Source organism: Fusarium solani, assembly GCF_023522795.1.
Source record: "Fusarium solani strain SB1 chromosome Unknown bctg00000014, whole genome shotgun sequence".
NCBI classification, from domain to species: domain Eukaryota; kingdom Fungi; phylum Ascomycota; class Sordariomycetes; order Hypocreales; family Nectriaceae; genus Fusarium; species Fusarium solani.
In genome coordinates this window covers 233,310-246,382 of record NW_027072141.1, presented here as the reverse complement: position 1 = coordinate 246,382, position 13,073 = coordinate 233,310, and the positions used below count along the sequence as shown (strand labels likewise).

At 51.6% G+C, this 13,073-nt stretch overlaps 3 protein-coding genes across 3 annotated transcripts; 2 read left to right on the top strand and 1 right to left on the bottom strand.

The window, feature by feature from the left end:
* Positions 1-708: 708 nt before the first annotated feature.
* MRS44_017558 (uncharacterized protein) lies at positions 709-1,693 on the top strand (the record flags this gene model as incomplete). Its single annotated transcript, XM_065615468.1, has 3 exons — positions 709-763; positions 817-1,426; positions 1,477-1,693. 3 exons carry the CDS (start codon positions 709-711, stop codon positions 1,691-1,693), a joined length of 882 nt encoding a protein of 293 aa, XP_065471540.1.
* A 2,315-nt stretch (positions 1,694-4,008) lies between these two features.
* On the top strand, positions 4,009-6,822 carry MRS44_017557 (uncharacterized protein; the record flags this gene model as incomplete). Its single annotated transcript, XM_046273030.2, has 6 exons — positions 4,009-4,413; positions 4,479-4,864; positions 4,920-5,200; positions 5,272-5,474; positions 5,611-5,954; positions 6,018-6,822. 6 exons carry the CDS (start codon positions 4,009-4,011, stop codon positions 6,820-6,822), a joined length of 2,424 nt encoding a protein of 807 aa, XP_046127147.2.
* Positions 6,823-7,381: 559 nt separating this feature from the next.
* MRS44_017556 (uncharacterized protein) lies at positions 7,382-9,851 on the bottom strand (the record flags this gene model as incomplete). The annotated part of the gene is made up of 3 exons (XM_065615467.1): positions 7,382-7,652; positions 7,730-8,827; positions 9,004-9,851. 3 exons carry the CDS (start codon positions 9,849-9,851, stop codon positions 7,382-7,384), a joined length of 2,217 nt encoding a protein of 738 aa, XP_065471539.1.
* Between the last annotated feature and the right edge of the window lie 3,222 nt (positions 9,852-13,073).

Here is a 13,073-nt window from a genome sequence, read left to right as displayed (position 1 = left end):
CAACTTCCTACGAGCTCATTTCCTTCACTAGATTGGGAGTCTATCCCTCATGGGAAATTTTTCAGACGGAGTATTGTCGATCAGAAAGCTGCTGCATGCCATCCAGGTAATTTCTAAACCCGGTGACTATTCATAATACCAACCGCTCGCAGTCTCGGCTCTACTGCGAGTTCTGCGCTTGCTACCAGTGGCGGCGGCTGCCAACGCCGGCTGCCAGTCCCTGCTACTAGTAACAATAGCACCCGTAACTAGTGCTCACCCACCTGGTTCACTCGAGCACCCCGACTTCCTCACGATCTCACGATGTCACTACGTCACTACGTCACGAGTCCGAAGTCTGATCAGGTGAAGGACCAGGTGCAATCGTGAACTCGTATGTGAAGATCAACTCAACCTACCTACTGGGGGGTTACGTGATGGTGACGCTGCGCTGGTTGAAAAGTGTTGGACGTTGGGGCATTCCTGGCTCTTCCCCGCCTCGCAACCCGACTCCCATGCGACCAGTGACAATCGACAGGCCATGAATGACGATGCATCACGACCTGACAGCCTCAGGCAATGCGAACTGGGTTTCGGTCATGGCATTTAAAGCAAATCCCCCCAAACCAAAAAAAAAATCTTCGCTCTGGAACTCAGCTCCCCTTGGCCATTCTCGCAAGCTATCCTTAACAAGAGTACTCTCGAGTATCAATGGATATACCCAGCAAGATGATCGTACCGCACACAAGTCACCCCAGCGTCGGTCCCATCCCGACGGTCATCCGTATGCTCCCTGCCGCGATGCGAATTACCTCGGTAAGCTGACCACTCTCCTAGCCGAGCCGACGGTGTATCAAGACGCTGGCCTAGATGGATTCCGTGCCCTATGGGTCGTCTTTGCTCTTATGGTCCTTTCTTCGGCCGTCTTCGCGCTCCTCTCGTGGAATGTCTCCGTCGCACGGCGCGTCTTCCACGTTATCACCACCTTGACCACCATCATCGCTGCCGTCTCCTACTTCGCCATGGCCTCGGGTCATGCAACAGACTACAACTGCATCACAGTCAGACAGCATTACAAGCACCTCCCCGACACGTACCATGACGTCTGTCGAGAGGTGTTTTGGGCTCGCTACGTCGACTGGAGCCTCACGACACCGCTGTTGGTGCTTGAGCTCTGCCTTCTCGCTGGAGTTGATGGCGCGCACACCCTCATGGCCATCGTGGCCAACCTCGTCATGGTGCTTTCGGGGCTCTTTGCTGCCTTTGGGCACACGCACACTGCCCAGAAATGGGGCTGGTATGCGATCAGCTGCGTTGCCTACCTGTTCGTCATCTGGCATGTCGCGATCCATGGATCTCGAGTGGCTAAGGCCCGAGGTGGCAAGGTCAAAAAGCTCTTTGGCTCGCTGGCCGTCTTTGCTTTGATTCTGTGGACAGTCTACCTGGTGTAAGTCTCTCGCATCCACGCTGAAGCTCACAATCTAATCACTGGGTAAGCGTCTGGGGCGTATCCGGGGCAAGGAAGACCAGGGTTGACCCCGAAATCATCGCATACGCTGTGCTCGACATTTTGACAAAGCCAGTTCTTGGTTTTTGGCTGCTACTTGCTCAACGTCGGAACCCTGAAATCGGCACTGAGATGGGAGGCTACTGGTCCCAAGGCCTCGATGCCGAGGGAAGAATTCGGCTTGGTGACGACGAGGTCGGTGCTTAAACAAGCAACATGACAGCATGGATGATGATTCATGATACAACTTTGGCGAATGCGGAGGTGGTTGGATGCGAGTAGGAAGTTGTGACGGTATGGACCCGGGAGCAAAGTCTGGACATGGTGCTCTCGTAGAATGAGACAGTCAACGACCGTTCAAGCCTGTTGATTCAAACATTATAAGATGGCATACTTCATATATATTCCTGACAGTGGGAAGATCTCTAAAAGATCGAGAATGCTTTGAAACCTCCACTGACACCATCATCGGACGTAGTCCACGTAGCAGGCACAGCTTCTAAATCAACCTTTCCGACATTCCTCATCATGTACGTCAACGTGTATACTGGCATGTAGGTCGACGATTCCAATGGGCGTATCGCTGGTGTAACTATAACTCTGACCGCCCGAAATGGCTTAGTCTTGGTGGCTGCTCTGTCCATTTTTCTCATTGTTGGAAGCCAGTTCTGGACCATTCTGGCGCCGTATGCAGTCACCATACCTCCTCACGTGCAGCAGAAGTCTATCCCTTGAGTTGTGGAAAACCTCCCGGCCGTACCGAGCCCCACATCCCCCCATCTTCTCAGAGGTACATGAGGGGAACCTTATGACGCGTCATTGATTGATTCCGCCTACCCAGGGGGCATATTCTATCGAAGTGCCCCTCTATTCGTTCCTCATAGAGGGGGCATCATAACCTGTAACTGCGTCACTCGTGTAACCACTGTCAACCTATAGAAAATTAGCTGCTTGACAAAAATAAGCAATCAAAAAAATTTAAACTTTTGGCCCACTTTTTCAAAGGGTGATGTTACAGGGTTATTTTTGTCAAGCAGCTAATTTAATATAGGTTGACAGTGGTTACACGAGCGACACAGTTACAGGTTGTGATGCCCCCTCTGTGATGAACAGAGGGGCGGCCTATCATTAGTCAGCCCCCTGGGTGATCGTAAGACTTCAAACTTTAATCTTGATCCTGAAGTGAAGGGGGAACTCTCAGTTCATCCAACATAACTTAGTTACGCGAGCAACGGCTATGGGCGTCGACTATATCCGGTTCAGGTCGTCGTTACATGCCGGGAGAGAGGGCATACCGCGGGCAGCACGGCTGGTGGGTTGTCAGCGCAGACATAGTTTCCAGTACTGAATTTTCAGGATATGCAGACGGGTTACTATCCTTTGAGTTGTGGATGAGCTCCCGGCCGTACCTAGCCCCACATCACCCCCATCGTCTGAGAGGTACCGGTACTACTGGTGGGGGCCTCTAGTTCGTCTAGTCCGGTAATTTCCCGTGGGAGCGGGCCAGCAGCTCCAGAGGGAGTGCTGATGCCCAAGCATCGTGACTTCAGAGGCGATTCACGCAACGTGACCGGCTCAGGAATACCGGCCAGAGTCCGCTTGGTGTGCCATTGATTTGGCCGCCATATTACCTTTCATCCTATCTCCTGAGCTGTCCGAGCCCTCCAAGCAGGTCACGACGGGGGGTTCAGACTAATCAGAGCACTCGGTAGCGACGATACCTTCATCGTCTGCGATATTCTGCCCGAGACGAAGGTAGACTCGTAATAACGCACTAACAGTCAAGCGCCTATGACCCCCTATAGCAGGCGCTAATCTGTTAACGATCCAACAGTGGGGCCGAGTACGGCTTGGAGGGTTAGGACAGCTCAGGAGATGGGAATTTGTGAGCAATCAACGCAAGGTTTGAACCACCGCATATTGTTTCTTCCGTGGATCTGGATTCCTCCATGCATCACCATGACAGCACAATGACTTGCCCGCCGATCAAGGCAGCCCTATCGCGAATACTGAATCATAGCTGATCGTGGTCGACTACATGGCGGCCAAAGAGTCCAGGTCACAACCCGAGTACATCTCAACAGCGTGATTTTAGGCATGCAAAGATGTATTTGCCCGACTTCTTAATAAAAAACCCTCTGATCGACGGGCGGATCTGTTGGATTTAAATGACGGCAGATTCATTCACAGCAATAAGCCACCAACGGTCAAGGTTTGATTAGCTTGCTGCAGAGCATGGTATAGGCCTTAACGACTGGCTGCAGTCATGGGCTTAAGCTACAATACAAGATCAAAATGGGGAGTTTAAAAGGAGAGAATCTAATGATGCATAGAAAATATTTACCTCATACTCTTATCATAGTAGTCCATGTCAGCCAGTCTTATACCTCTAGGCTCTTATTATCCGACTCGAATAAATCTTACTACTCTCCCCATAATTATCTGACAAGCCCCTACACCTGTAAATATTATGAGAAAGCTGAGCCTCTTAGTATCAGGTATCGTTAAGGGTTGACTCAATAATGTCCGAGCCGTGTCAGGAGCTACAACGGGAAGAGCCGCACGGCCACCCAACCGATCTACATCACCGCCCGGATACTCATTCCAATTCTAGTTCTCCTCCTAATCCGGCTTCACTTGCGTCTTCCGCCCCTAACATTGCTTCATCTCAGCCTGCTCCTCCGGCAAATCCCTCCAATGCTTCGTCTTCCTCGGCTCATGCTCTGCCCACCACTGACCCTCAGCCTCAGCCAGGGCTCTTGACACCCCGGCACGAACCATCACGGCCGAAGAGCCTTCGTCCCTTCATACTCTCCGTCATGGCTTTCAAGAAGAGCCGCAAGTTCTCTAGGCCCACTTCGGTACATCGTAAAAGGCAGATGAGTACAATTGCGGAAGCGGAAGGTCAATTTGGTCCAGCTCTCACGGTAGGGGTTTCAGTATTTGTCCAACTCAGCCCTCTTCCCCATGCTGACCTTATGCCCCATACAAGACACTCTACCTCGGCATATCCGGCGTGTTCTCGGATGATCAAACTGCAATTGTCTCCTTAGCGATCAACGACAGTATCTACTTACTTGACTTCTCGGTCAAGCATATTGTGCTTGACGACGTTCTAAGGGTGGACCAGGATCTTATTGCCGACTACGTCCTTGAAGAGGTTGAGAAGTACGAGCACGAAAACTTTGCCAAGTTCGTTGGAGCCGGTCTTCCGACCACGCTCAGGTATATGAGCCCCAGTCTTTGTTCTCGTTTGTGGCTGGATCTGGACATTATCCCAATTGTATTGCGTCCTGACGGCGAGGAAAGAGAGAAGAGTTTCTGGGATGTTAAGCGCGTTGATGAGCAGGCCGATTCTATGGCTCGCAAGTGCGTCATGTGAGTATTCAGGCTCTAATGGGAAAAGACAACTCGAGTTGACATTTTGACCTAGGCATTTCGGTCCGTCCCTTGCTCCTCATCTGCAAGTTGGATTCCGCGGCGTTGTTCAGACTGATGCTGGATTCCGTGCCAATCTGGTTACTCTGCAGAACTATAAGGATACCTGTGGCGCTGCCACCTGGAAGGCCATGTTGACCTATGCCGAGAAGCTGCACCATAATGATATACGCATTGCCTTCTTCAGCTCTACTCCGCAAGGCGGCGGTGTCGCTCTTATGCGCCACGCACTGGTCCGCTTCGCTCGCCTGACGGGTGTTCATCTGGCCTGGTACGGTAAGTAGATCTGCTCCGCAGCCAACATATCGCCACAGGCTTCGTCCCTAGATTGCTTATACCCGATGTAGTTCCCAAGCCACTTCCTAGAGTCTTCAGAATCACCAAGAATATCCACAATGTCCTCCAGGGTGTCAGCCCTCCTGACCAGCGTATCACTGCCGAGGAAAAGGATGCCATCATTGGTTGGATTACCGAGAATGCTCACCGATATTGGCTCGCTGATGGCGGCCCACTTCGCCCAGTAGAGGAGGGCGGCGCTCACATCGTTATTGTCAGTATTTTACATTCCGATTCCAGCCTTTAGATTTGATCATGAATCGGGCTGCTGTTTTTTTCCTTCTTGCTTTTGACCCAGCCAACTCCTCGGCACTCTTCGTTGCTGCTGTTCACGCTGACGATATGGACAGATCGATGACCCACAGATGCCGGGCTTGATCCCCCTCATTAAGAAGATCACCCCTGACCGTCCAGTCCTCTACCGTTCCCACATCCAGATCCGAAGTGATCTGGTTGCCAAGGCTGGCTCATCCCAGGCCGATATCTGGGACTTTCTGTGGAGCCATATCCAGCTGGCAGACATGTTTATTAGTCACCCAGTTCCTAGCTTTGTCCCTCATACTATTCCGAGGGAGAAGGTCGTCTATTTCCCTGCTACTACCGATTGGCTTGATGGCCTCAATAAGGAACTGAACGATTGGGATTCTGGTTTTTATGGCCACATGTACAACGATGCTTGCCACTCCCAGCGCATGTGAGTATTCAGACACTGGCCAAATGCCATGATGGAGAAAATCTCTGATTGACCGCTCTGAAGGACCGAGTTGGACTGGCCAGCCCGCAAGTACATCACCCAGGTGGCCCGCTTCGATCCCTCAAAGGGTATTCCAACCGTCATCGATTCCTATGCTGAGTTCCGCCGCCAATGTGAGACCGCCGGTATTACAGATGTCCCTCAGCTCATCGTCTGCGGTAATGGATCGATCGATGATCCCGACGCCAGTATGGTCTACGACCAGACAATAGGCCAGCTTGAGACATACTACCCTCACCTCATCAGGGATATTAGCATCATGCGCCTAAGCCCAAATGACCAGCTACTTAACACCCTTATCGCCAAAGCCCATGTTGTCCTCCAGCTCTCGATTCGCGAGGGCTTCGAGGTCAAGGTCTCAGAGGCCCTACATGCTGGCAGACCTGTTATCGCCACCAAGGCTGGCGGTATCCCTCTCCAGGTCAAGGATAAGACGAACGGTTTCCTTGTGGACCCGGGCGATTGGAAGGCTGTTGCTGGCCACCTCATGGATCTCTTCACCAATGACGACCTGCATAAGAAGATGAGCCATGCCGCCAGGACCGGCGTCTCGGACGAGGTCGGCACCGTCGGCAATGCCCTCGGCTGGTTCTACCTGGCTGCCAAATGGGCCGAAGACGGCGTCGTAGAAAGGGGCAAGGGCGGCCTGCCGGGCAACGAGAGATGGGTCAATGACATGGCTCGGGAGGAGGCTGGCTGCCCGTATTCCGAGAGTGAAAACCGCCTACCGCGACAGTTCACCGAAAAGAAGGTTCTCGATGTCAAGGCTGCCGAGTGGGTACCGGACACACCAGCAGCGGAGGTCTAAGGGGGGCTCTTCTGGTGCTTGGGGGTGGCGAAAACGCCCAGAAGGAAACCAGCAATGCGATTTGGTTAAATGTGTCACATTTTACGAGGGATGTTGACTATGCGTTGAAGCTCTTGATTTCTAACTGAATGAGTGACTGAAGTTGGTCTGTTTTATCCTTCCTTGGATCCCTCGTTTTCGTCAGCTATGACGCAGTGTTCTTCACGATCTGTTTTATCCAGGTTTGATCTTTCTTGGTCAGATAGCCCGTGTGTTAGGGGAGCTGATACAGACACAGCTAGCTGTGCAATTATCATCACGTGCCTTTTCGCACAGCTAGCTGTGCCATTATCATCTCTTATGTAAGCCCGATGTGTGTGTGGGCAGCCAATACAGACACCGCCGGCGGTGCAAATAAGATCTGTTATATAAGAGGCGCCTACTTTGCACTACATATGAACTCGGCCATAGCTCTATTCAATCAAGCAATTGGGTTATTATAATTATACTCGGAGATTAGCCTTTTCTTTGTCTTTATGATGATATATACCAATTGCATACCGTATTATTCCTATAAATATTAATTGGGGGGGTTCCCATTTCCGTACCATCTCTCCTGTACTTCAAGATCTCTCTCGGCAGCATCCCATATTTCCTGCATACCTCGCCGCCCTGAGAAAGGCTGCTCTGCCATCTCTATCCCTACGTTCTGTTCAACACGCTCATTCTCAGCCTTATCCCAATCAAGATAACTCATCATCTCCTCCTTAGTCCAATCTCTAATGCTTCTTCCTGCCTTGCAATGTCTCCCCATTTGCTTATAGTCAAGGCACCAGTCATAGTCCGCTTTACTATAGCGGGTTGGCAGCCCCATAGCCCTCCGATATAGCTGATTAGTCTTGGGGGTTCCCGAGGCAACGCAGCATACCAGGCCTCTCGTGATTCTTTGTATCGTTGATAGATGGCACGGGGGTCATTAGCTCGTAATACAGGCGCCTCTTTGGCGGCTGCTGGCTTAGCTGCCGAGGGAGATAGCACCCGGGTTGTTGTGTGTGTTGTTGTATGTGTTATTGTAATAGTCTCAGAGACAATAGAGGCCCCTGATGGGGATCCCGGGGATAATGAGCGGGTCATAGAGCGAGTAGATGTGTGTGTTGTTGTATGCATTGTCGTAGCGGTCTCGGTGGAGGCCGGCAATAGATGCTCATAGCGTAAGGGGCATGCTTTAGACCTCATAGTATGGCCAACCTCGCCACATTTCGAACACTTTGGCGGTGCCTTTGGTTGTACTGCTTTCTCAATAGCTTCAAATGCACAAGGCTCCCGCTGTGTGCTTGTTGGTCGCAGCGTTGAACTAGCTGTTAGACGGTCGAACTGCTTGCGAGGCTCAATGAGAAGCTGGGGGCTTCCTGAGCGTTTGAGATGCCAATGTGAATGGAAATGATGCAGTAGAAGGGGCTGATCTTGCACCTGCAAAAGCTGAAGGGTATGAGCACAAGGCAGTCCAAGAGTCTTAGTGAAAACCCCTGTACATGCAGGATATTCTGCTGATAGCCGTTCCCGTTGAGCCTCAACCTTCCGCAGGGCATCATGTGATATCCAACCACGGATATTGCTATACAATGACCCAGATAGCTGAAGAGGTGTAGTGATCTGCTGCCTAGCTTGGGTTGCCTCGATTTCAGCGAGCTGGTTCAACAGAACAAGGTTGATAACCCTCCAGGCCTCAAAGAGGTCAACTTGCGAGGTTTTCAAATAGGTCTTGATAAGCCGATGGATGCCCTCAGCCCGTGATGTGACAAACTGTTCGAAGTGAAGGTGTTGATTAACCCACGCCTTCACAAACCTCTCTTTGTGGGGGGCCAGCCAGGTCTCTATGATATAGCCCACCTCGTCAACGTAGTTGGCGAGGTAACGCTCCTTGAACTTCTCAAGCCTCTCGTTGTAGATATCCTCAGTTGTTGAGGCTACAATCTCATGCCAAGAGTCGTAGAACTTCTTCCACTCTTCAAGTCCTTGAGGATTGCTTTTATCTCGAGTAAATGCGGGTTGACAACGGGCCAGAACTGCCTTATTGATATGCCAAAGGCACAAGAGTAAGGCTGATTCAGGGAAACAAGAGGGGAGGAAACAGCATTCATACAAGCAAGGCAGCGATCTGTAAGTATCACAGATGGAAGGGCCGCTCCATGAAGCTCGTACATATACCGTAGCCGTTCCAGAGCCCAGATAAAGTCCCCCTCTTCCTCGCCACTCAGAAATGCAAATGCAATGCAGAAGGATCGTTGACAAGCATCAACACCAACTACATCGAGTTGAGGCATCCCGTACTTATTGGTCTTATATGTACAGTCCAATATAAGCGCTTCAGGATATAATTTGACGTATCCCAGTGACTTTGGGTGTGCAAATAATACCGCTATAGCTCTGCCGGTCTCATCGAGGCGTATTTGACTCCAGAAGCCCTGGTTCTCAAGCTCATTGGCAAGGGCATGCATATTGCTTTGACCTTTGGCAAGCTCTCGTTTGCCCCGTGCAATGCAATTGTAGATATCTCGCTGTGTAGCAAGTGAATCCGAGTTCGTACGTAAGTAGGAACTAATCTCCTTTGGCGCAACGCCGGCATTGGCGAGTTGTTGGACTGTTGTTCTATCTGAGGACGATAGCTGACGATGTGTTGGATGTGCCAGTTGACTGAGGCTTGGTTCGTGATTGTGTCGACCAAAGTCAGGCTTGGAGCGATGCCTTACACTCCATGTAGTCTTACATAGGCTCTCCATTGCTATCACAGAGAAGAGGCATTCCGTACGACGTGATGTCGTCTGCCGTTGCCGTTTCTTTGGCCGAGGAGGGCGCCCTCCTCGGTCACAGCCGAAGATAACTCCAGTTCTTTTACTAGAGGTCTTCCAAGACTTCTGGGTCACAAAGGCATAGCCTCGTGGCGCTGCCCAAGCATTGATTGCTGCACGTAGTTCCTCCAGAGAGTTGTAGTCGCATTCAGGAGGAAGGGCATCATCAGGGAAGCAACGGGGACCCTCAATTGGGTTCATTGTAGCAAAAGAAAGGCGCGGTAAGTTGAATTGATACCACAGAGGCTGTTGATCGTTCAATTGATGCCGCAGAAGAAAGGCGCGGCAAGTTGAATGGGTGCTATAGAAGCTGTTGGTCGTGGATTTAATGTCACAGAAGCTGTTGATCGTTGAATTGAAGCCGCATAAGCTATTGATCGTTGAATTGGTGTGCCAATTTGAAGTATGTTACCCCTTTTTGGGCTTACATAAGAGATGATAATGGCACAGCTAGCTGTGCGAAAAGGCACGTGATGATAATTGCACAGCTAGCTGTGTCTGTATCAGCTCCCCGTGTGTTAGAGCGGCCTTAGTAATACGATGTGACACTGTGTTTGCGTCCTAGCAGATGCAAGCTTTCGGATCTTGGCTGGCAGTTTGGCTAGATCGCAGTCCGCTGGGGGTGTCTGTTGGTATGGGTGGTTATTGGCCTTCAAGCAGGCCTGTGATGCATGCACACGAGGTAGGACCAGTTTGTGAAAGTGAAACTCCGAGGCTTGGGGTGATCATGGAAGCACTGTACGGTACGTAAATAGCTTAGCGCAGAGGCCCTCGAGGGAAATTCCATCCGGGCGAAATAAAATCCATTCCATTCCATGGGTGGTTACGAGTCACTCCGGGAATGAAAAAGGTGGGTTCTGAAAAAAAAAATCCACTGAATATGAATGAGGTGGAAAAAATCGTGGGGAACAGTTGGGTTCGCCCCGAGTTCAAAAAAGTACGTTTGGCTCGACATCGGCATTTGCTAGGACGAGAGAAGATATTGGGGGATATTAGGTGCGGTGCATCCTGGTCTTCGTCATCTTCGCCTGCCTTGTCTTATCTACCAGCCTAATGGTACAGTACCATGCCTGGCTGAGACCCTCGTCCACGAATCCACTAGGATATGTGTCCGGACTGTTGCAGTGAGATACTCGGGATCAGCGGAAAAAATATACCTCCAGTGCCACTTACATTGGACCATTGGACCATTGGTCGCGACGCGTATGCCTGTTGCAGTGACCCTGAAACCAATGCCGGAACACCGCCGACGGAAGCCGGCAAATCGACGTGTCCCAATTTTTGCCGAGCCTGATCACAACCCACCGATCTTCGATTACACGTGTGTGCCAATTGAAACACTCCACCAGATGGCCAAAACCTTGAGGTGAACGGCTGGCGCCAACCGCTGTCGAGAGACGCGGCGTGGGGTACTAGCACGGCAAATGCCGTTCGATACATTTCGGTCTGCTTTTCCGTGGGCTGGGATCTTTAGGCAGCATCGGCGGAGTGGGTCCGTGCAGAGGTTTCTTGTTTTTGCCTGCCGGTTAGAAGCACACGCTTGTGTCACCGGGGCCCATCCCTCCCCCTCCTTCACAACCCCGTTGGGGCCCTGGAAAGGCTCTGAAACATCTCTTTGGGGCATCAAATTGGGGGCCCCCCCTACTTGATTGCACCTACACCGAGGTCTGTTGTGGTCGTGCAAGCTATATATCGGGCAGGGGCGCCACTGAAGACTGCGTCTGCGTCTGCGTCATTGGCCTCCAGCATCCTGCTGGCAGCCTGTTTGTTGAGCACCCTTATCCCAGACCTCATGGCTATCAAGCATAATACTATCCGGGATAGCGATTACAATCCGCGGAGCTGGACCCTTAATGCTAGCCTTCGTCCAGTCGTGTTCTACACCGGTGGGAGATCTTACGTTCTGTTCTCACCTAGATGTTTTCGCCACCACACCGTACCAAATGATCTCGCCATCCAGTCAGACGAGTACTGCTTCCCCAATGTCTCGGAACAACGTTACGTATCAGCCGACGCCAAGTCAAATAGGCACATTCTTTGAATAAGCGATTGATACCTCCCCGGTCCCGATAGACGTGGGTCTCGGATCCTCCTACATCGCATCACCGACTCAGCCCACGGAATTCAAGACACTCGGAGGTAACGAAGCACCGCAAAACACACTGCCAACTGTTGAGGGAAACAAAAAGTTGAACCGCCGGCCCCGCAACCGGAGACGATCACAAGCCATTTCGGCGCCCTCGGAGTCGAACCCCCTGGGTAGGCAGTAGAGTCGCCTAAGCCAAGGAAAAGGGGCCGAAACCCAAAGAAGCAGCCAAAAGAGCAGAAGGCAGCGGGCCAACAAGAGGAGCTTGATGATGACGATCTAATCAAGGATCCCCGCCGGCGCCGAGTCCTTGAACGAAACCGCATTGCTGCAACCAAGTGTCGTCACCGAAAGCGTGATGAAGCCCTAGCACTCGCCTCTTGCGAACAAGCCATGGAGGACCAAAACCGCTATCTCTCGACGTGTTTCGACTCTTTGACTGCCGAGATCTACTACCTGAAGACCCAATTATTGCGGCATACGGACTGCAATTGCGTTCTCATCCAGAAATACATCGCCAATGAGGCGAAGAAATCTGTGAATGGGCTGCTTGCTGGTTCTTCGGCCTTCCACACCCACGACAGTTCGCTGAGTCCCGACTACGGGAGCTCAAGCGGTGCCAGCATAGCCGATTCGTGGAGCATGCACAGGCCGGAGGCGGACAGCTCCCCGCCGACATGGACGAACCCTTTTCAGCAGGGACATGGGGCATCGGAGGTTAGGGACATGTTCGACATGGGTTTAGAACCATTTCAGACGGCCGCCATGCCGCCTGATTCATGGTCTCCGCCCTGCCTCTGGCTCGCCAGGTCCAATGGAGCGGGGCTATATGTCAATAAGATATTTCCCAGTGACCTGTGGGATCCGGCGATCCACCCGACTTACACCCACTTGCATTCTCGACATCAATCAACCACAACTGCCGTGCCAAATCTTCCAAAGTTAAACATTCAATGAAAATGAAACTGTGAGATATGTCTCATTCTATTTCACAGTCGTCAAGCCATCGCGGCCGCTTGCTATTCCGCTGCGGCCGCCCTGAGTTCCGAAATGCGACTACCATCTCCCGATCACTCTCAACTGCCAAAGAGGGCCTTTTCGAACGAGCAGTACTGTCAAGACCGGGTCGCTCATTCAATGGTGTCACACGGATAGGGGCTATCCGAGCCGGATAGAGGCTATTCGAAGGATAAAACACATAGCAGTCTCAGCTCTGGCATCTTCTGCTCGCTAGGAACAACGGACTGTAACTATGAAAGACTAACCTTTAGACCCTCCTTAGAGAGAGAAATCAAGAGTCATTCGTTGCCCGATTCACCGAGGGACCTTCTGCCCGG